At 61.2% G+C, this 22,406-nt stretch overlaps 1 protein-coding gene across 1 annotated transcript in view; it reads left to right on the top strand.

The window, feature by feature from the left end:
* The window catches only part of MYO15B (myosin XVB), a 29,116-nt gene that overhangs the window by 5,206 nt on the left and 1,504 nt on the right, over positions 1-22,406 (top strand). The window contains 50 exon segments of the mRNA XM_035026352.1: positions 169-282; positions 370-428; positions 504-634; positions 1,838-1,935; positions 2,199-2,330; positions 2,704-2,829; positions 4,288-4,365; positions 4,525-4,640; positions 4,726-4,771; positions 4,914-5,038; positions 5,429-5,546; positions 5,792-5,961; positions 8,267-8,372; positions 9,220-9,264; positions 9,546-9,603; positions 9,818-9,948; positions 10,831-10,926; positions 11,038-11,273; positions 11,356-11,534; positions 11,768-11,840; positions 12,270-12,431; positions 12,682-12,782; positions 12,881-12,957; positions 13,083-13,167; positions 13,369-13,703; positions 13,803-13,988; positions 14,146-14,224; positions 14,310-14,417; positions 14,500-14,725; positions 14,803-14,893; positions 15,009-15,216; positions 15,679-15,791; positions 16,024-16,083; positions 16,648-16,723; positions 16,854-16,972; positions 17,176-17,294; positions 17,373-17,514; positions 17,794-17,905; positions 18,017-18,183; positions 18,593-18,720; positions 18,873-18,933; positions 19,028-19,100; positions 19,509-19,585; positions 20,792-20,868; positions 20,962-21,077; positions 21,170-21,264; positions 21,389-21,466; positions 21,589-21,685; positions 21,848-21,990; positions 22,126-22,250. Of these exon segments, the coding sequence (XP_034882243.1) occupies positions 169-282; positions 370-428; positions 504-634; positions 1,838-1,935; positions 2,199-2,330; positions 2,704-2,829; positions 4,288-4,365; positions 4,525-4,640; positions 4,726-4,771; positions 4,914-5,038; positions 5,429-5,546; positions 5,792-5,961; positions 8,267-8,372; positions 9,220-9,264; positions 9,546-9,603; positions 9,818-9,948; positions 10,831-10,926; positions 11,038-11,273; positions 11,356-11,534; positions 11,768-11,840; positions 12,270-12,431; positions 12,682-12,782; positions 12,881-12,957; positions 13,083-13,167; positions 13,369-13,703; positions 13,803-13,988; positions 14,146-14,224; positions 14,310-14,417; positions 14,500-14,725; positions 14,803-14,893; positions 15,009-15,216; positions 15,679-15,791; positions 16,024-16,083; positions 16,648-16,723; positions 16,854-16,972; positions 17,176-17,294; positions 17,373-17,514; positions 17,794-17,905; positions 18,017-18,183; positions 18,593-18,720; positions 18,873-18,933; positions 19,028-19,100; positions 19,509-19,585; positions 20,792-20,868; positions 20,962-21,077; positions 21,170-21,264; positions 21,389-21,466; positions 21,589-21,685; positions 21,848-21,990; positions 22,126-22,250 (5,873 nt within the window).

Raw genomic sequence — 22,406 nt, 5'->3', positions numbered from 1 at the left:
CGAACTCAGGGCCCCCAGGCTGCAGAGTCGGCTCCCACCCACCCAGATCGAACTTGGGGCAACAGAGCAGCTCCCCGGGGCAGCGAGGCCCTGCCTCCTCTGCACCCGGCTGCGGGATGTGGCCGATCCCCAGCAGAGGTCTCCGCGCCCCCTCCCTTCTCTGTCCAGCGGGAGTCCCAGGAGGTGGCTGCTGTGTCCAGCTGGGCTGAGATCCACATGGCAGCCCGGCTGCTGGTGGTGCCACCTGAACGCCTAGAGGGGGCTGTCACCAGGAGGGTCACGGTGAGCGCTGGGCTCCTCAGGGGCGGGGCCACCCACATGGGCCTCAGGCCTGTTGTTCCACGTGTACCTACCTCCTCTGCCCCCCAGGAGACACCGTATGGCTGCGTCTGCAGGTCTCTGCCGGTGGAAAGCGCCATTGATGCCAGGTGGCCCTGGGGGCGGGAGGGAGCCGCAGCCGGGCCTGGCACTCTACGGCACAGGCTTGCTCACCCTGCCCACAGGGACACCCTGGCCAAGGCCCTGTGTTCCCAGCTTTTCACCTGGCTTCTGACGAGGAGCAATGAGAAGCTGGCAGCTCCCGGGGAGGGAGAGAGCGTGGATAACGTCACTGTCGTGGACGTCTACGGCTTTGCGATCGCCCCTTGGGGCAGGGCCTGGGACGGGTGGCCACCTCATCCTGATCATTTCTGGGGTCAGCGCTGCCTGAGGGGGGCGCTCGTGAGCGCCTGCCTGCCTAGCCCTGAGACAGCGCACACCCCACAGGGGTAGCCTTTCTGCTCCACTCTGTCCAGCCCTGACATCGCCTCTGGAGAGTTCTGTCCTGCTTGGCCTTACAGAGCCTCACGGACGCCTCTAAGGCAGCGGAAGACAGAGGCCCTAGGATAGATCAGCCCCCAGCCTCCCCTCCCATGCCCCAAGAGGAACAGGAAAGGGGACAGCCCCCTGAATGGCCCTGAGTTTTCTTTCTTTTTTTTTTTTTAAAGATTTTATTTATTTATTTGACAGAGAGACAGTGAGAGAGGGAACACAAGCAGGCAGAGTGGGAGAGGGAGAAGCAGGCTCCCCGCCGAACAGAGAGCCCGATGCGGGGCTCGATCCCAGGACCCCGGGATCATGACCTAAGCCGAAGGCAGACGCCCAACGACTGAGCCACCCAGGCGCCCCGGCCCTGAGTTTTCATAAGCTCTTCAACCCCTTTCTAGAAGATCCCACTTCCTCAGGGAAGGGAGGAGGGGGCTTGAGCAAGAGAAGGTGGCCTCCACCCTCGTTCCCGGATGGGCACTGTCCCCTGCTCTCTCCTCCCCAGCCTGCCCCTGGTGACTATGCCCTCTCCGAGGGGGGAGGGGGTGACGGCAAGTGTGTGTGTACGTGCGCATGTGCACTGTGTATGTGTTTCAGAGTGTGTCAAAGCTCTCTGTACAAAGCCGCATGGCGTGCGGGCTCTGCTGGGCTTGCGAGTAACATGCTGGGGGACGCAGAGGAAGGAACCTGTAATCCCTACAGGAAGAATGCTGGAAGGCTTCTCGGAGGCAGCGGCCTGGAGCCCTGCTTAGGAGGATGTGGGATTCCGATAGCCAGCAAGCTACTGGGTCATAGGAAGACGTGCCTTCCTGACCCCAGGATGGCTGTGACCCGTGGCCTGAAGGCTCACAGTCATGCTGAGGCAGCGGGAGGGGTGTGGGCTGAGGCCTTTGGACTTGACCCTGTGGGCTGCAGCCTCAGCCCCAGGGCCCCACTCCTCCCTGAGTTCTGGGAGGGCAGTGTGCAGCCCCCCCTCCCCCGCCCCATGCCCCTGCCGTGTGGGTGCCCACGTCCTTGCTGCCCCGGTGCCCCCAGGCCCTGCGGGTGAACGGCCTGGAACAACTATGCAGTAACCTCGCCAGCGAGCGTCTGCAGCTCTTCTCCAGCCAGATGCTGCGGGCCCAGGAGCAGGTGAGAGGCGCTGGGCCTGGCGGTGGCCGGTGGCACCCAGGCCTTCCCGAGCAGGGGCCATCCCTGGGAAACAGAGGGCCCTGAACTGAGAGCTCGGCCCCAAAGCCCCTCATCCCGCCCCGCCCCACTATGGGCCATCTCAGCCCTTCTGGGCCTCATTTTACTCATCTGGACAATGGGAGGGCCATCCCTGCTCTGGGTCCAGTGAGCTCCCCCACGAACGCGGGTGTGCTCTGGAACCGGCCCCGTGCTACTGTTCCCAGGAGGCCTGTCGGCGAGAGCTGCTGCCCTGGGTGCCCGTTCCCCAGCCTGTGCGGGACACCTGTCTGGACCTCCTCATAGACCAGCCCCACAGCCTCCTGAGTATCCTGGATGCCCAGACATGGCTGTCCCAGGTGAGCCCCGAGCGGTGGGGGCCCTGGTGGCCAGGCCAGGGCCAGCAGGGCCTCCGAGAGGAGCCACAGGTGATGGGGGCCAGAAACCCTGCGCGTAGCTTCTCAGCACAGCTTGGGTTCAGATCCTGTCTCTGGGTGAACCTCTCTGGGGTTCCTCAAGTCCTTGCTGCGGAAGGGGCAGGGTGGTGGGCACTGCGCAGGGCTCATGCAGGGCTTGTGGTGGTCCCTCGGGCCTCCAGCTAGTAGGGAGCAAGCCTCGGGGCCGTGGTCCTCCCATTCCACAAATACTCATTGATGACCCTGGAGGGATGCATGGTCCGGGCAGGGGCACATCTTGTGCAAAGGCCTGAGGGAAGCTCATCCCTCTTATCAGGCCACAGACCACACCTTCCTCCAGAAGTGTCACTATCACCATGGCAATCACCCCTGCTACGCCAAGCCCCAGCTGCCCCTTCCGATCTTCACCGTGAGGCGTTACGCTGGGCCTGTCACCTACCAGGTACTGGGGTAAATCAGGGACAGACCCCTGGGTGAATCAGTGAGGGTGATGTGGCCCGGGTGTCCCCTCCCCAGAGCTGACTCACCTGACAGCTAAGAGGAGTAGGTGAGGGGAGGCCCCTCCCGGGGCTTGACCATATGTTTCTACCTATGCCCTTGTTCCTACACAGTTCCCAGCATGATTTAGTGAGTTCTGGCTGAGCACCATGGGGTAGAGGGAGATGAGACTGGGAGCCTTAAGACCAGGAGGGGAGGAGCATATGTGTGGGGCGTGGAAACCTGACTCTGATAACCTCTGGCTGTCTGCTTCTCCTCCTGAGCCTATGTTTTCCCACCTGTAAAATGGGAATGGGAGTCCTATAACACTTGTGAGGATTAAATGCAGTAATGGGGAAGTGGTCAGGCAGGTGCCTGGCACATAAAGGTGCTCACTGAAGGGACTCGCCTTTCCTCCTTCTGAGTTTCACGGTGACAACACACCTACCCAGGAGGAGAACTGCTGAGGGGAGGGGACCTGGTATAAAGGGTAGGACCATATGGCTAGTTTGAGGTAGGGCAAGTCCAATAAGCCTTCCTGGAGGAGGTGAGCTGTTTTGGTTGTAGAAGAAAACACAGACCACCCAGAAGTTACCCAAACAAGAAACCTAAGGTTTATCAGTTATACCTCTGTTCCCTCCCGCAAAAAAACCCCAATCACACCTAAAAAAACCCATACACACAAGGGGATTGGATAAAGAAAACCACAAAACTATATTGAAGCTCACAAAAGAAAACATTTTTTTAAAGATTTTATTTATTTGAGAGAGAGTGAGAGAGAGCATGAGCTGGGGGGAGGGACAGAGGGAGAGGGAGAGAAATAGGCTCCCCAATGAGCAGGGGGCCCGATGCGGGGCTCGATCCCAGGATCCCGAGATCATGACCTGAGTCAAAGGCAGACGCTTAACAGACTGAGTCACCCCGGCGCCCCAAGAAAAAAAAATTTTTTTTTAAGTAATCTCTACTCCCAACGTGGGGCTGGAACTCATGACCCAGAGATCAAGAGTCGCATGTGTTCCTGAACCAGCCAGGCGCCCCACAAAAGCTTTAATTTTGATGAGATCCAGTTTAATTTTTCTTCTGTTGCCTATACTTTTAGTGTCCTATTCAGGAAATCGTTGCAAAGTCCAACGTCATGAAGCTTTTTTCCCACGTTTTCTTCTAAGAGTTTTAGAGTTCCAGGCCTTAAATTTAGGTCTTTGATCCATTCATTTTGGGTTAATTTTTATATCTGATATAAGAGTCCAACTTCATTCATTTGCATGGGGATTTCCAGTTTTCTCAGAGCCGTTAATTGACGAGACAAAGGTGGTCCTTTATTTAGCCCAGTGGGGAGAGGCGGGATTATGTGACAAAGGGACCAGGCTCCACCCCAGTCTTCTCTCTTTGGCTCCCCCTCTACTCCCCACATTGTCTCTTACAGGTTCACAAATTTATAAACAGAAACCGGGATCATCTTGACCCTGCCGTGGTGGAAATGCTTGCCCAGAGCCGTCTCCAGGTGCCCCCCACCCCTCCACACTGTGTCCCCCTGCCCCTTGGACCGTGGGCTGAGGCTTCTGGGGTCTGGACGCCATGGTCTGGCCCACCCTGGCTCCCCGGGGACGGGCTATGGACGGGCCTGGGAAGCAAGCCAGCTCAGCCTCCTCTTGCCCCACAGCTTCTGGGCAGCCCGTTCCAGGAAGCAGAGTGCCAGTCCAGGGCTGGGCCAGGCAAACCCACACTGGCCTCTTGCTTCCAGCATTCCCTGGAGGACCTCCTAGCCCAGCTGGGCAGGTGAGAACAGTGCCCCCCGCATAGGAGACCCCAGGGACTCGGGGGCTGGTCTGCGCCCACATGACCCCCCCCTTCCTCCCATCAGGAGCCATGTCTATTTCATTCAGTGCCTCAACCCCAACCCAGGAAAGGTGAGCTCCCCCGACCCACCGCACCTGGCCCCAGAGCCTTCCCATCTACCTGCCCTGCCCTGCTCAGCAGCCCCCCCCCCCGGCCCCGCCACCCCGCCCCGCCCCGACTCCAGCTCTCACTGGCTCTGTTCGGTGGCCACAGCTTCCGGGCCTCTTTGACGTGGGACACGTGGCTGAGCAGCTGAGCCAGGCCAACATCCTGGAGGCGGTGTGTACCCGCAGTGCCAACTTCCCTGTGCGCCTGCCCTTCCAGGCCTTCCTGGCTAGGTAGGGTCCCAGGATGGAGGCAGCCGAGGGCCCAGGCACCTCGGGCCGGGACCCACAAGGACAGCCCCTCAGAGTGGCTGGCAGACCTGGGGTTCCTTCAGGGCGGAGGTGGGCCCACTTTCCTCGGGACCCCAGGTCTGGCCTCCAGCCCGCCTCCTTTCACTGCTCTCTCTCCCTCCGTCCCTCTCCTTCCCTATTCACTATCTGCACCACCCCCATGCCTCTACCTGGCCCTCCGCCACTCAGCAAAACTCTGCTGGGTGCCGGGCACATAGTAGGTGCGCTGCAAATCGTTGTTGAATGGCTTAGGGGCCGGGGGGTGTCAAACAGGCGTGGAGGGAGGTCCTCTCTGTGCTTGTTCTGACCTCAGCTTCTCCCTCCTCGGGGTAGGTTCCGGGCCCTGGACACAGAGGCGCGGGGAGAGTCCTCTGACCGCGAGAGGTGTGGCGCCATCCTGAGTCAGGTGCTGGGGCCCGAGTCACCCCTCTACCACCTCGGGGCCACCCAGGTGGGTGTGTGTGCGGAGAGGCAGGCGTGGCTGGGAAGGGAGAGGAGCATTCCGGGACAAACTCAGGAATGGGGGGGAGGGGTCCTTCTGGGTGGGGAGGCGATGGAGTGGGCCTGGGAGGCAGGTGTCCCGGGCTCCCCACAAGAATCGGTTGTCCTGCCGGAAGGGAGGAGGCCGAGGCCTGAGGAGAAGAGCAGGGTGGGCCTCGGCCCCGCCAGCCTGGGCACCCTCACCTCTGCCCCCAGGTCCTGCTGCGGGAGCCGGGCTGGCAGCAGCTGGAGCAGCACTGGGCCCGGCGACGCTCCCAGGCCCTGCTCAGCCCGCACCTCGGCCTGCACACCTGCATCCCCCTCCAGCACCTCGGCGGCCTCCTCCTGCCGCGGATGCAGGCGCAGGCGCGAGGGCTTCAGGCCAGGTCTGCAGGGGTGGCGTGAGACTGGGGGCCTCCTCCAGGTGCTGGGGCGGGGTGTGGGAAGGGTAGGGCCTCAAGGAAATCTACCTGCCCCGGGGGTCATCCTGTCAGCATCCCCATGCAACCTCTGCTTGAATACCCCGAGGGACAAGAAGCTCACTATCTGCTCAGGCCACCTGAACCTGAGTGTTTTCTAGTCTGTTCTCCACTCTGCCCCAAGAATAATCTTTTATCAGGCTGTGTGAGGCCCTGCCTATCTCTCCAGCCTCTAGGCCAGATTTTTATTCTCCAGGCTCTTTGGACTTCTTGGTCCTATAGCACTTCCTTCCCCCTTCTCATGTGATTAATGCCTATTCACCTTCACAGCTTTTTGGGAATGTCTGTGCTGCTTCACCCAATAGCTGTGGCTCAACCTTCTCCGTTACCCTGGGCCCAGCGCTGGTGACCCCGGGATGGAGGCAGAGGTGGCGCCTCCCAAGTGCACTGGGGAGTCAGGTGCAGACAGTAAACCAGCCACCAGTCACCCCCAAGGGGGTGGTAAAGGGCTAAGAACAAAGTGAGGACAGTGCCATGGACCCCAGGGGAGCCTTCCAAGACAGGGCACTCATCACCACACTCTATTTCCAAAATGTTGTCATCACCAGCAGAAACACTGGATCCCTCACGCAATCATTCCCTGCTCGCCTTTCCTCCAGCCCCCAGGAACCTCTCATCCACTTTCTGTCCCTACGAATTTGCCTATTCCAGATATTCCATGTGAGTTGGCTCGTACAATATTTCCTCTTACATCTGGCTCGCTGCACTAAGTGGAACGTTCATGAGGTTCATCCATATAGTAAAAGGTGGCAAGACTTCGCTTCTCTTTGCCCCTGGGTGCGCAGACCACACCTTGTGTCTCCACTCATCTGTCAGCGGTCATTTGGACTGTTTCCACTTTCTGGTGCTTGCGAATAAAGCTGCCGGGAACACGAGTGTGCCAGTATGTCTGTTCAGCTCTCTGCTTCCAGTTCTTTCGGGTCTTTACCTAAGGAGTGGAATTGCTGGGTCATATGGTAATTCTGTGTTTGGTTTTTTGAGGAGTTACGCTCCCACCAGCATGTGTCAGTTTTCCAATTTCTCTACAGCATTTCTGGCACTTTATTTAACACTTAAAAAAAAAAAAAAAGATTTCTTCATTTGAGAGAGAGAGAGAGAGCACACACGTGCACAAGCAGGGGGAGTGGGAGAGGGAGAAGCAGACTCCCTGCTGAGCAGGGAGCCCGATGCGGGGCTCAATCCCAGGACCCTGAGGTCATGACCTGAGCTGAAAGCAGATGTTTAACCCACTGAGCCACCCAGGCACCCTTACTTTCCACTTTTTAAATGATAGCCATCCTAGTGGGCATGAAGCCATACGTCATTGTGGCTTTGATTTGCATTTCTCTAATGACTAACGAGGTTGAGCATCTTCTCATGTGTTTCTTGGCCAGTTGTGTATCTTCTTGGAGAGATGTCTAGTCAAGTCCTCAGTCTGCCTTTTTTTTGTATAGTTTGTCTTGTTGTTGAGTTGTGGGAGTTCTTTATACATCTTGGATATCAAACTCTTATCAAATACGTAATTTGCAAATGTTCTCCCATTCCATGGGTTGTCTTTTGACGCTCTTGATGGTGTCCTTCGCACAAAAGCTGTACATTTATTTTTTTTAAGTAAACTCTACCCCCAACTTGGAGCTTGAACTCACGACCCCGAGATGCTCTACCAACTGAGCCAGCCGGCCGCCTCAAAGCTATATACTTATTTTTAAATTTTAATCCTGCTCAGGGCTCCTTCCGTGAGGAGTCTTGTCTTTCTTTTATCTGGACAGTTTTCAAAGACATGATCTCTTCTGTGATCTCTTATTAGATTTCCAGTGATAGCATTTTTTCATTTTTAGAAGTTTTGCTTCTTAAATAAAAATACGCCAGACATTTCTCAACATGTCGATTGATTGACTTCATCTTGTGGTGGGGCAGGGATTACACGGATCCTCACTTCGCAGATGAGGACAATAAAACCAAGAGGAAGGGACTTACCCACAACCACACTGACCGACTGGGTGGGAAATGAGCCCGGCGGTCGGCTCTGCCGCCTGAGACCGTAATCCACGGTACCAAACCCCTTCTCAATGTACTTGTTCTTTCAAGCTGTCCTGTCCTTTCCCTGTGGCTTCTGTTAAGGACCTAGGGGTCATCGGCCTGGGGTCCGTGTCTACATTCATGTCTCGGCTTGGAGGGTTTGGGTACCGGCTCTAAGCTCGAACTCCTCCCCAACCCCCTTCCCGGCCTCCAGGAAGCGATACCTCCAGCAGCGGGCAGCTCTGGGACAGCTGAACAGCGTCCTGCTGGTGGCCCGGCCCCTGCTCCGGAGGCGACAGAGATTGCAGGTGAGTGTCTGGGTGGGGCTGCTGCCCCTGGCAGCTCAGGGTAGAGAAGTCAGGCAGCCTTGCTGGCCAAGTTGGCCAGACCGTAGCTGAGTCACTCCTGGCCCAAGCGCACGAGGCCCGAGGGCTCAGAGACCACGGCTGGCCCAGCTCTTCCCATTTCCCGCTGCCTGGCCAGGGGAGTCTGGGGCCTCCGGGAGGTCACTTCCTTCATCCCTGCCCACCCTCCAGAGTGTGAGTCTCCCCTGCCTGCCGGGGATGCCTTCCCATCCCCTCCAGACCTTCCTCAGGGCCAGCCTGCTTCCCTCTTTTTTTTTTTTTTTTTAAGATTTTATTTATTTATTTGACAGAGAGACAGTGAGAGAGGGAACACAAGCAGGGAGAGTGGGAGAGGGAGAAGCAGGCCTCCAGTGGAGCAGGGAGCCTGATGCGGGGCTTGATCCCAGGACCCTGGGATCATGACCTGAGCCAAAGGCAGACGCTTAACGACTGAGCCACCCAGGCGCCCCTGCTTCCCTCTTTTGCCTGATGACTCCAACATGGGGGCCATAAAGCCGCTCAAAGGTCAGCGCCCACATACTGCTCCTCTTTGTGGCCCCTCCCTGGCTGGACTTTGTCCCCTGGGACCGTTTCTTTCTACCTCCTCCCCAGCACCCCTGCAGACGGGCAGCAACGGCCGGTGAGGGCTCTGGAGGGCTGGCGGCAGGCAGCTGGCCCCTCTGGGTCTGGGCTAGTTTCTCCACTGGGGGCTGGAGGGGGCAGCTGAACTGCTGAGGTGGAGAAGATCTGCCAGGAGGTTCACGGAGACCCCTCACCGGGGCACCAGCTCCTCTCACATCTCCCTCAGCAGCTTGGGCTTCAGTGTGGCTGGCACAGTGGCCCAGCCTCCAAGACAGCGCCAAGCATGGTAGGTGGCCTGGAAGCTCAAGGGTGTCCACTGGGTTATGAGCCTCCCAAAACTGGCATGGCTTGCGGACGAGTGTGGGGTCCTGGGTGTGCATCCCTTGGGCCCCCCAAGAAGAGGCCTGGGCCACCCTCGGTCTCCTTCTGAGGGCTCTTGGGGTCCTATTTGTGTCCAGGATCAGAATCCTTGATCTTTGGAAAAGTTTATGGTCCTGGGGGTGAGGAGGGACACTGGGTCCCTGGACCCCCTCCTTTAGTACATAGTCGATCGCTCCTCTCTGCCAGGAGCTGGGGCGCTTGGAGATCCCCGCTGAGGTGGCCGTCATGCTAAAGACAGCAGAAGGTGGGTTTTGGTTGGTGTCCCTCTTACCATGATCCCTCGCTCCCCCAATCTCTCTGCTGTGCAGTCTGTCCCCGCGGTCCCTCCCTGTGATGCTCTGGGCTCCCCTGGGCTCCCTCTGCCCCAGGGCTGGGGGCGGGTAATGAGGGGTGGAGGTGGTCCACAGCCGGGTGCCTTATGTCGGCCTTTCTGGGCTGCCTCTCGGCGCTTCCCCCAGGCCATCACCATGCCTTGGTTGGGAGCATCACCGAGTCCATGCCCCCTGAAGTTCCGGTCCGGAGCAGCCTGACCCTCCCACCCGACATCGACCAGTTCCCGTTCTCCAGCTTCATCTCCACTAACTTTCAGGTGGGCCCCCAGACCTCGGCTCTCCCTGGCGGACCTCCACGGCTCCCCAGATATTAGCCCTGCCAGGCAGAAGCTGGGCCTGTTCCTTCTTCCCACTCCACCCATCCTCTCCTATCACGGGGGTGATGGGTGCAGCCACACTGCTTGGAGAATAGCCCCTGAAGCCAAACGTCTCACTCTCAACTGAGAGTGAGATCCGTGATGCCACAACTTTGTTACCCCTGCAGCATCGTCCTGCCGTTGAAGTCATGTCATTAGCGTGTGTCCAGGCTGCAGTGTTGGATACAAAAGCAGGATTCCAAACTGGACATAGAGTAGAATCCCAGTTTTGTTAAAAACAACAATAGGTGTGGGAGGGCGATGTAGGTATCTGTGCGTAGAAAGCGAGACTGGAGGGGGCGCCTGGGAGGCTGAGGCAGTGAAGCCTCTGCCTTCGGCTCAGGTCATGATTCTGGGGTCCTGGGATCGAGCCCCGCATTGGGCTCCCTGCTCAGTGGGAAGCCTGCTTCTCCCTCTCCCTCTGCTGCTCCTCCTGCTTGCGCTCTTTCTCTCTCTGTCAAATAAATAGATAAAATCTTGGGAAAAAAAAAAAAAGCAAGACTGGAAAGAGAAGCTAAAATGTCAACTGTGGTCACGACTGGCAGGGAAATAGTAATGGGTTTTTTATTCTTTATCCTTTTGCATGTTTTCTGAGTTTTCTGCATGCACGGGCATCAATTTTCTAATCAGAAAGAGCCACTGAGATGCATTTCTAAGGTGGTTTTCCTCGCCAGCCGCTCTCCGTCTCCCAGGGCGCGTGCTCCCGTGGGCTCCGCCGGGCTATCTCCAGCAGGTCAGCACAGACCAGCACCTGCTCAGGTGCTGTCTCCCCCCTCCTTGCAGGAGCCAGCCCTGCCCAGCCCTGGGCAGCCGCTGGCCAAGCCCCTGACCCGGCTGGATGGTGAGAACCCTCAGCATGCCCTGGATATCAACAAGGTGGTGAGTGACGCATCGGGGAGGGGACGGGCTGGGGGACCCTGGCTCCTGGGTGCTGGCTGAGCGCCAGGGGAGCCCTGCATGTCCTGCCTTCGCCTTGTTCCCCGTCTACAGATGCTGCGGCTCCTGGGGGATGGGTCCCTGCACCCCTGGCAGGAGCAGAGCATGGGCGAATACCTGGTGCGACAGGGCCAGCGCCGGCCAGGGCTGCGGGACGAGCTCTTCAGCCAGCTCGTGGCCCAGATCTGGCACAACACGGACGAGCAGCACAACCAGCGCAGCTGGGTCCTCATGGCCATCCTGCTCAGCGCCTTTCCCCCCATGCCCACCCTACAGAAGCCACTGCTGAAGTAAGGGGCCTGCCTTGCGGGGCCCAGTGAGTGGGATCGGTGGACTGCCCACCCCCACAGCAGCCCTGTGCTGTCCCCGCAGATTTGTGTCCAACCAGGCCCCCAGAGGCATGGCAGCGCTGTGTCAGCACAAGCTGCTGGGGGCCCTGGAGCAGACGCATCTGGCTCCTGGGATGGCACGGGCCCACCCCCCGACCCAGCTCGAGTGGACCGCCGGGCGGCGGCGGGGCCGCATGGCTCTGGACGTCTTTACCTTCACTGGTGATGCTCACCTTCTGCTCAGGCCTCCCCAGGCCCACAGTGGAGCCAGCCCTGCCTCCTCACCCTCCCTGGACCCCCTTCCTGCCTCAGCCCTCTAGCTGCCCCCCCGTGACTCTGATCACAGGGTCCTGTCCTGCTGTCCTGCTTCTGGAACCCCCATGGGGACAGCAGCCCCTTCCCGTCAGGAAGGACCTGCTGCCCCTCACTCCAGCCCCCACCCCTTGTCCCTACAGAGGAATGCTACTCAGCCGAGGTGGAGTCCTGGACCACGGGGGAGCAATTCGCCGGGTGGATTCTGCAGAGCAGGTACGGGGACCTGGGATGGGGAGTGTAGCCAACACGGACCCCTGTCCCATCCTCATCCTCCCTGCCCACTCTCCTGTCATGGGGCGCCTCCTGCAAACCCAGGGCCAAAGCCTGCTCCCCGAGGGCGTTGGCAGGGCGGGGGCACAGAGGGGTAAGTGGGCAGGAGCCAGACAGTAGGTTCAAGCTAGGGAGCAAGAGTAGAGGTTATATTTATGGTCCAGATTCTAATGAAATAGGTCAATAAATAAATGGGTGCATCAGAGCCGATGTGGAAGCAGAAGGTCGTGAGGTGCGAATAAAGGAGAGCTGTCTGAGGAAACCAGTTCCTCACCCAGGTTCTGCCTTCCTCAGCCGCCTCCCCTTGGGTACCCTCGGGGTGGTCATCTTCCTGGCTGATCACTCCCTATGGCGCCCCTTTGTCCCTCCCAGAGGCCTGGAGCTGCCCCCCCGTGGCTGGTCTGTGTCACTGCACTCCGGGGACTCCTGGCAGGATTTGGTGGGCTGTGACTTTGTGCTGGACCTCATCGGCCAGACTGAGGACCTGGGGGACCCAGTCAGTCCCCACAGCTACCCCATTGCCCCCCGTGGCTTGTAGGTGCCACCCCAGCACCCCTGTCCCAGCCTGTTCCTGTCTCTGTTCTGTCACAGGTGACCCCCATAGCCACCCTATCACACCCCGGGGTTCGCAGGACCTGCTACAGGCCCAGCACCCCCCCACACACACCTCTGCTTCTCCCACCCCACGGGGATGACCCCCCACAGCAGATTCTATTCCTTGCCTCAGCCTGGACACCACCCCTATCCAAGGCACCCCCTTAGCTGGGCCCATTGTCTCCTGCAGAGCTGAGGCCATCCCCCCCGCCCCTAGCATCCAGGCCCCTCCATTGCCCCCAGGTCCACCCCCGGGGCCAGCCCCAGCACTACCCAGCAGGAGCCAGTCAGGTAAGGCCAGAATGGGCACAGCGAGGTTGGCAGTGCAATGCGAATGGGGGTGCAGGGTGCCCCACACCCCAGGGTGACACCCTCCTCTGGCCCCACAGGGGAGTCTCAGACCTCAGGGAACCTGGATGGCTTCCTGGACCACCTCTTCCAGCCAGTCCTCTCCCCGGGCCACAGCGTGAGTGTTCTGCACATACGCCCGACCCCATCCCTGGCCCTACCCCACCGGGGCCTCCACTGCCTCTCCCATCTCTCCCAGGGCTCCAGTTCTGACCCTGTGGCCTGTGGCCTTTGTCCCTACAGGATCTGGAGCAAGGCTGGGCTCTGAGCAGCCGCATGAAGGGAGGGGGCGCCATTGGGCCCATGCAGCAAGGCAGCTACCCCATGGGTGAGTGCAGGGCTGAGCATCCACCCAGGGTCTCCCCAGCCCAGCAGCATGGGCAAGCATGGCCCGGGACCCCCAGGCAACTGGGGTCAGAGCTCCAGCCAGCACCCTGAGGGCCCATCCTCTTCTTGTTGCTTGGAGCTGGAGGGAGGGGGTCTGCGGGCGCAGATAAGGATCGACCCCGGGGGGGCCCTGTTCCCTCAGTTTACCCAGGGATGATGCAGATGCCCGGATACCAGCCAGCCATGATGCCAGCCCCTGTGCCCATGATGCCAGCGATGGGTGCAGTCCCTGCCATGCCAGGTAAGGCCGGGTGGCGGCTCCCTTCCCAGGTAGGAAGGGAGGAAGGGAGGTCCTCCCTGGGGCCCGGAGGGCGCAGTGGGCAGGGGGCCACGTGCCAGCTGGGCACTTGCATGCCACTTGCAGCCATGGTGGTGCCGCCGCCGCAGCCGCAGCCGCAGCCCCTGCTTCCCAGCGTGGACCCGAGGCAGCTGGTGGCCCAGCAGCAGAACTTCATCACCCAGCAGGCGCTGATCCTGGTGAGGGTGGGCAGGGCCCTCAGAGGGCCTCGCGGGGCCAGGTCTGCGGGGCAGAGCCGGGGCGCTCTCACCAGGCCCGCCGCCCCCTCCCCCCACCAGGCCCAGCAGATGACCGCCCAGGCCATGACCTTGTCCCTGGAGCAGCAGACACAGCAGCGCCACCACCAGGCTCAGCCTCAGGCCCGGGCCCCCGGAGCTGCCTCGCCGAGCTCACCCCCAGCCGTCGCCCCCAAGCCCAAGAAGCCCCTGGCCCCACGCGGGGAGCCAGAGCAAGAGCTGAAATCGGTGGGTGCCTGTCTGAGGGGAGGAGCCGAGGCCGGGCGGGTGGCAGGGCTGCGTGGGCGGGAGACCCCACAGGGATGGGGCGGGGAGGGGGGCGGTGCTGGGAGAGGGGCGACTTGGCTGGCGGGGCTGCTCCTTCACTTCCCCTTCCTGCCCACAGGAGACCTCACAGGAGGCCCAAGAGAAGCCCCAGCGGCCCAGGAGCTTCCAGCAGAAACAGGACTATTTCCAGAAGATGGGTGAGCGTGCCTGGGGTGGCCGGCCTGTCCAGGAGCCCGCTGGGCACGCCACGGAGAGTAATCGGGTCACCTGGGGCACTTACAGGGCAGCAGCAGATCAAGGTGAAGACAGTGAAGCCTCCACCCAAGGTACAGATCCCCCAGGAGCAGGAACAGGAGGAGGAACAGGAGCAGGAGGAGAATCCAAGAGCAGGTGGTGGGGACTCGGGGGGCGGGGGAGCCCTGGCGCCGTGGGTCTGTGCCCGGTCTCACACGTTTCCTCTCCTCCTGGTCAGTGCCATCCCCCCCACCTCCCCCCATAGTGAAGAAGCCACTGACACGAGGTAGAGCCAAAGGGGTACAAGAGGCCGAGGCTGAGCCGGCGGCCCCAGGGGTGGGGCCTGGTGGTCACCCTGAGCCAGCCCCGCAACGGCGGGCAGAACCGAGCAGGGAGATTCGCAACATCATCCGCATGTACCAGAGTCGCCCGGGCCCCGTGCCCGTGCCCGTGCAGCCATCCAGGTGGGCCTCGGGGCGACCAGGGCTGCCCACTCCCCCGGGAGGCGCTCTGTGCGCTTAGGACCTCTTCCTTCTCTCAGGAAGCCCCCACAAAGTTTCCTGAAGAAAAACAACCCTAAGGATGAGGCTCTGGCTAAGCTGGGGATCAGCGGTGCCCACGCGTGCGTGTCGGTGAGGCTCCATCCCGTCCAGGGCGTGGCTTCTCACCTCGGGGGTCCAAGGCTCTCTGGGGGAAATTTGGCCTTACCCCTAGACCCAGCTGTGTCCGTTCTCTGTGCCTCCCCAGACGCCATCCCCCAGCTCAGGGAAGGGCCTCCCACCGGCTGTGGCCCCTCGCCCCAAGGTCCCGCCACAGCTTGGGCCCTCCAGCTCCACCAAGGAGAACCAGGGTCTCTCTGGCCAGACTCCGCCTGCTGCCCGGGCACCCTCCCCTCCACCAGCGCCCCCGCTGCCTCTGCCTGAGGAACCAGGGACCCCTTCAGCTGGGCCCCGCGGTAAGGAACCTTCTAGCCTTCTGTGGTGGGCTTCGTTGGGGCGGGCAGTGTCCCCAGAAGCCTCTCAGTGCCCAGGGCTGCGAGGTCAGCCGCTCAGGCGCTCGGGGCTCCGGACTATGGGCAAGGAGCCCCAGCTTCCGCATTCCCATCCAGGGCAGGGCACGGGTACCTCTGGGGCTCTTGTGGCACTGAGGGACCGTCTCGGGATATTGTCCTCGGTGCATCCTGGCAGCCCCATCAGGAACTTAGTGGCCCTGCTGACGTGGTCAGGGGCAGCAGGGAAAGTCTGAGGCTGGAAATGGAGGCCGGAGCCGGGATGTGGACAGGAGGGAGGCAGCAAAGGTTGAGTAGGCCGAGCCCTCGCAGGGCCCGAGGGAGGGGACGGTCTTTTGTCCCCGGGTCCCCATCATTCTGGCTCTGGCGGGTCCTCCCCTGAAGCTCTCTGGCCCCTCCCTCTGCCAGGCTGGATGGAGCCCATGGAGGACCAGGGAGTCTCCACCCAGCTGCTCGTGCCTTCCGGCAGTGTGTGTTTCTCCTACGTCAACCCGCCCTGGAGGTTGTTCCTACGCAAGGAGGTGGGCACTCGGCCGGGGCCGCAGCCGGGCCTCTCTCTGGGCTGGGGAGGGGCGGCAGGCTGTGGTGGGACCCCAGCACCTCCCCATACACAAACACTGAGGGCCGCCTCCCCACGACCCACCTCCTCAGGCCTGGTTTTCCTTCCGGGTCTGGGAGGCAGAGGTGGGCTGGGAGGTAGGCGGGGAGGGGGCACCCTTCCCATCTGTTCTCCTCGCCCCTGCTCTCCTGCAGGTGTTCTACCCCCGGGAGAACTTCTGCCACCCCTACTGCCTCCGGCTCCTCTGTGAGCAGGTGAGAGCCCGGGCCACCTGCGCATGGGTAGACGGACTGCGCCCGCACCGGGCCAGGTCACCGCCAGTGCGAGAGGCGTGAGGGCGGCCAGCACTTGGAGGGCAGGGGCTGTGTTTCAAGCCCTGCCTTCATTTACTTCATCCTCACCACATCCCTGAGAGTAAGGACCATCACTGGCCCGCAGTGAGGATTCAAAATGAAGTGTATACGGTCCCCAACACGGGCCCCGGCACACAGCAGCTGATGCTTGTTCCTGTGCCGCCCTTGGATGCTCCCGGGACCCTGCCTCTTCCCCCAAATTCCATAGCAGTCTCCCCTCCTCCCCGCCCGGTTCTGTTCCTTCAGGGAATTCCTCTCAGCTGACCGAGCAGCGGTAACCCGCTAGTGCGGGTGATTGAGGGAGGCGAGTGGGAGGCGGGGGGCGGCCCTGGGCTCAGAGGCCCCACATGCCTCCCTGCTCCACCCGTGCCCACGAGGCTCTCCAGCTTTTCCTCCATGTGTGGCTGCCTCCATGGTGGGCTCTGGCACTGGGATCTGGTGGTGACCTCTTGGCTCTGCCCCCAGATCCTGAGGGACACCTTTGCCGAGTCCTGCATCCGGATCTCCCAGGATGAGCGGAGCAAAATGAAAGAGCTGCTGGGTAGGGTCCAGGGACCCGGGAATCAGGGGCCTAAGTGCTGGGACTAGGTCTGTCTGGAGGGGGGGGGCAAACTCTGGGGTCCCCCCTTTGAGGGAGCCCGAGGACAGTCTGGGGTCGTTGCTGCCCACAGGAGACCTGGAGGTGGGTCTGGACTCACTCAACACCACTGAGGACAGTGTCAAGAAGCGCATCGTGGTGGCCGCTAGGGACAACTGGGCCAATTATTTCTCCCGAATTTTCCCTGTCTCGGTCAGTGGGGCTGGAGGTGGCACCCCGGTCTGGATCCCAGCACGCTCAGCATGGGCCTTTGTGGCAGGGATGAGAGCCGGGGCTGGAGTGGGCCCCAACGGAAGGACGAAGAGCAGCACGGGCCCTGAGTAGCCCCGGGGCGCCTTGGATGGTGGTGGGGACCAGGAGCCTGTCTGTGACCCAGCCACCTTCCCTCCGGGCAGGGTGAGAGCAGCAGTGACGTGCAACTGCTGGGCGTGTCCCACCGGGGACTGAGACTGCTCAAGGCGACCAAAGGCCCCGACTTCCACCCGAACCAGCTGAAGACTCTGTGCTCATACAGGTGAACCTGGCCCCGGGGCTGGGCCGGGGGCTGGCGGGGGCGAGCCGGCTCTCAGCTCATGCCTCCGCCTGTGCACAGCTTTGCGGAGGTGCTGGGCGTGGAGTGCCCGCGCAGCTCCACCCTGGAGCTGTCACTGAAGAGTGAGCAGCTGGTGTTGCACACGGCCCGGGCGAGTGCCATCAAGGCCATGATTGAGCTGTTCCTGAGTGAGCTCAAGAAGGCAAGTGTAGGCCGGGCAGGGGGCTGGTGGGCGGCTGGGCTGGGGGACCCGGGCCGGGTAGGGGGGCCTCCACCCAGGCTGCGTCTGGTCTGGCTGGTCCCGGAGCTGTCAGCCAAGCTCCGTCAAGCGGCCCGGGGTGGGGCTGGGCCTTCAGGCCGGATTCCTGGAACTCTGGACTGCTGGGTGGGGAGTGAGGCCAACAGGGGGAGCAGGTGGGGCCGGAAGGACTGGGGTGGCAGGCAGGCTGGCTCCCTTGCCTACTCACCCTCCTGCCTGTAGGACTCCGGCTACGTCATCGCCCTGCGAACCTACATCACCGATGACCACAGCCTCCTCAGCTTCCACCGTGGGGACCTCATCAAGCTGTTGCCAGTGGCCTCGCTGGAGCCCGGTATCCCTGGGGGCAAGCAGGGCAGTCGGCACGGGGGGGCCAGCACATGGCAGAGCCTGGGAGGGGCAGAGGGGCCAGGTGGGTGAGGCGCTGTCCTCGGATACCTTCCAGGCTGGCAGTTTGGCTCCACTGGGGGCCGTTCTGGACTCTTCCCTGCCGACATAGTTCAGCCAGCTGCTGCCCCAGACTTTTCCTTCTTGCCAGAGAGGAGTGGCCGGCACAAGAGTCAGCTGCAGCACAGAGAGCCAGGGCTGGCTCAGTGGGAGAGGGCAGCGGAGGTGAGGAAGACAGGAGAGGCGGAGGCGAAGCCTAACATGTCGAGGACAGGAAGGGCTCGATTTCCCCTGAGCGGCCAGGACCACCTGCCTCCTGGCTAGGGTAGCGCTTGGTCTGATGCTGCCCCTCTGCCCTTCCCGATTTCTTGTCTCCCCAGCAAGAGTGTGAGCCCCCTGCGGGCAGGGGCTGGGCCATGCGCCCTTTGTGCCCCCTCGCAGCACTTCATTAAGTGCTGCCCTAGAAGATGCTCAGTAAAGGCCTCTGGACTTCCCTGGCTTCTGGTGGTGTGCTCACTGCTGTTCTGCCTGCTCCCCTTGGCTCGGGCTGGGCGGGGGGCTGGGCGGGGGGCTGGGCAGGGCCTCCAGACAGGCCCGGGGCCCTCGGGTGGCATGAGGTCTCCTGTGCTCCCAGTGCCATGCCCGCCCCCGGAGCCAGGCACACAGCGATGACTCTGTAGCCTCCATCTCTCTGTCCACGGACTCCTGCCACTACACCATGCAGGAATTTGCCCTGTACCACTTCCGGAAGCCCCAGACCTTGTGAGTGCCCTGGGCCCACCCTTCTGCCTGCCCATCCTCGGCCTCCCCGCTCGGAGCCACCAGGCCAGTGTTCTTAGCACCCTCCCTACACAACCTGTGATGGGGGCGGGAGGGCCGAGCAAGCAGGGCTGTCCTTGCTTCTGCCCCCTCAGGCTGGACCACACCGGTGGAGATGCTAAGAAGGCCATGGCCGGCCTGGTGCAGTACAGCAAGGTGAGGGAGACAGGTGGGGAAGAGTCGGGCCAGTGGACCTTGCCCGCTGGCTCCCATGGACCCCAGACCCACAACCCAGTCTCTTTGGCCACAGGCTCCCATACGAGAATCGCTCATCAGCCTCAGTGATGAGGACACAAACAGGCAGGCTGTGGAAAGCTTCCAGGGTGAGTGACCACAGCATCCTGGGTCCCCATGTCTGTGGTGCCTCGGACCTAGGCGCCAGGTTGCCTTCTGTCCTTTGTCAACTCAGGGAAGCTCACTGGTGGTTACTGAATCCCCATAGCTCTCACCTATTTCTACTCACTCCCAAGGGGTGGTGGGTTGCGTGGAGTCTGGACAGGAAGGCAGTGCTATTTCCAGATGTCTACGTGCTATAAGCAGCCTCAGGTGCCCACGGAACCTCTCTGAGCCCTGTTTCCTCATCAGTAAAGAGGAGACTGCTCTGCTCTGCCTGGCTCACATGCATTTTTGGGAGCAAGGCATGAGATGACAGGGAAAGCCCTGTCTGGCGACAGCATGAGCCAAAACCAGGCCCCCAACCCAGCTCACCATGCTTCTCATCCTGCCTGCAGCTCTGATGCAATTTATGGGGGATCAGCCTAAGCCCCGGGGCAAGAATGAGATGGAGCTCCTTTATGACCTGCTGAGGGTAAGCAAGAGCTTGTGTGCTGAAAGCTTTGGGTGGGATTCTGTGTGCCTTGAGGGTCTGTTCCTGTCCTCCTGCCTGGGCCTGAGTGGCTTCCCCCTTCCCTCGGTCACTAGTCATTCAAATCATCCAAAAGTATTTTGGGGGCATGGCGGTGAACCAAGCAGGCTCAGTCCCCACAAAACTTACAGTCTAGTGAGAGGAGACATCTGGTAAACCATGACGCAATGTGTCTAAGAGTAAAAGGTGCTGTGGGGCATGATACAGCAGGGAGGGGGCTGCTCTAAGGCAGAGGCTCGGGGGCGAGGCGACCCTGGAGCAGAGATCTGAGGGAAGCTGGGGGGAGAGGCAGGTGTGAATTGGGGGTATCACATGCAGAGAGGGGCAGGGGCAACAGTCCTGATGAGGGTGAGCCTTAGCACCAGCAAGGCTCACGTAGCTGGCGCGCCCAGTGAGCCAAGACAGAGTGGAGGATGAGGCTGGGGAGAGGTGGCAGGTACAGCTCACGGCAGGCCATCGTAGGCTACTCTTGGGACTCTGATTTCTCAAGAGAGATGGGCACTCACTCGGGGTGTGCAGAGACTGGCTTACATTTTCAGGGGACGCTGTTTGCCACCCCTCCCAGGGGGATAGAAGTGCCAGAGGAGGTTATTGCAATGATCACAGGTGAGGGATGGTGAGGGCCAGGCCCAGAGGTAGCAGCAGAGGGGAGAAGACTCAGAACAACAGGGTTTGCTATGAATTATATGTGGGGTGTGACAGAGCGGGGCCAAGGATGTCATGGAGGCCTTGGCCAGAGTCAAGACTGTCTTCGGTATGGGGGCCTAAGGGAGGAATGGGTCTGGGTTGATGCAGGAATCTGTTTTGAACATAGGGAGTGTGAAGTTCGGACTTCCAAGTGGGGGTCCTGGGTTCAAGGGAGAAGCCTGGGCTGGAGGCCAGCACTGGCAGTCATCAGCAGGTGGGAACAGCTGAGATCATCAGTGCGTGTAGACTGAGGCCCAAGGGCACTGCAGCCCTGGAGGTCAAGGAAATAAGGGGAGCCAGCAGAGAAGACAGGGCTGAGCAGAGCCCATAAGCAGATGAAGACAGTGAATTAGGCACAAGCTGTGTCCAAGACTGAGAGGTGGCCCCGGCCTTGGCTGTTTGCAGGATTTCTCTGACTTCAGCTCCCATGCCACCCTGCCCTCTGCTCTTCCGTCCCCACAGTTGTGCCAGGAGAAGGAGAACCTCAGGGATGAGATTTACTGCCAAGTCATCAAGCAGGTCACCAAACACCCTCGGCCGTGAGTATGCAGGGCTGGGGGGCAGTGGCAGAGGGCGGCCCAGGGCTGGGGCATGGTCTGGCCAGCCTGAAGCCCAGGCTCTCTGCCCTGTAGGGAACACTGTGCTCGCGGCTGGAGCTTCCTCAGCCTCCTGACAGGCTTCTTTGCCCCGTCAGCCACGCTGATGCCCTACGTAACGAAGTTTCTGCAGGATTCAGGCCCAAGCCAAGGTGCCTAGGGGAGGGCCTTCCAGGCTGGGGTCTCAGCAGCTTGGGGAGGGGTTTGGAGATGCTTGTGACCCCAGCCTGCTTCCCCTCTGCAGAGCTGGCCTGGAACAGTCAGGAACACCTCCAGCGCACAGTCAAATATGGGGGGCGCCCGCAGCTGCCCTCCCCAGGCGAAATTCAGGCTCTCCTGGTACTGGGGAGGGGGGCGGCGGTGGCGGGTTCAGGAGGCTGGGCATCATGGAACTCCCTGGTGGGGGACAGGGAGTTGGGGCCTCTGGCCACTGGTGGACCAACCCTACAACCTGCCTTGGCAGAAAGGGCAAGGAATCCGCTCGCTTGTAGTTCACCTGCCAGGGGGTATGGATTACAAAACCAGTATCCGGACTTTCACGGTGAGCATGGGGCCAGGGAAGAGGGGCTGGGGAGAGACAGGAAAGCTGTGGCATCAGATCTGGGCCTCCCCCACCCCGGCCTAGTTGCCCCCATCACACACGGCCCTGTCGACACGGCCCAGGTGGTGGCAGAAGTGCTGGAGGAACTATGTCTGCAAATGGGCATCACGGACCCCCAGGAAGTGCAGGAATTTGCCCTCTTCCTCATCAAAAGGGAAGGTGAGCCCCTCGCCTGGGCGGGGGGGCAGGCTGGGTTCCAGGAGGCGGCTTACCTGCCGGTTGTGTGCGTGCGAGCAAGTTCCCAGGCTGGGGCTGGCAGGACTGCGGGCAGGGCTGGCCCTGGATGTCAGGGCGGGCTGTGGACTTGGGCTCCCCACGCAGGCGAGCTGGTGCGGCCCCTGTGGCCCCATGAGTACCTCAACAACGTGGTGGATCAGGACATAAGCCTGCACAGCCGGCGGCTCGGCTGGGAGACCCCGCTGCACTTCGATAACCCCACCTACATCACCACCCACTACATGCAGGTCAGCTGCCGCGACCCCGTGACCCCCCAACCCCAGCCAGCTGGTGGCTTGACCCTGGGCTGCAGCTTGCAAATGAAGCCCTGCCCGGGTGGGGGATGTCCAGGCCTCCTTCCCCTCACTGCCGTCCCCTCTCAGGTGCTGCAGGACTACCTACAGGGGAAGCTGTTGGTCAGCCCCCAGGCCAGCACCCGACTCGCCAGGCTGGCTGCCCTGCAGCACCGTAGCAAGCCCCAAGAGGACCAAGAGGACCACCTGTCGGAGTGAGTGTGCACACGGCCCCACACCTCCTGCCACCCCTGATCCCTGCTGGTGCTGAGGCCCACACCTCAGCACGTACCCTAAGGGCCTCTCCTTTAGCCCCCGCATCCCCCACCCGGTCTTCCAATGTCAAGGCTGCTCAACTTGTACCCTTCATG

The sequence above is a fragment of the Mirounga leonina genome, unplaced genomic scaffold (genome assembly GCF_011800145.1).
Source record: "Mirounga leonina isolate KUSES-001 unplaced genomic scaffold, KU_Mleo_1.0 Mir_197, whole genome shotgun sequence".
NCBI lineage: Eukaryota > Metazoa > Chordata > Mammalia > Carnivora > Phocidae > Mirounga > Mirounga leonina.
Note: the sequence above shows the minus strand (reverse complement) of the source record. Positions and strands in the feature narration are given on the sequence as shown.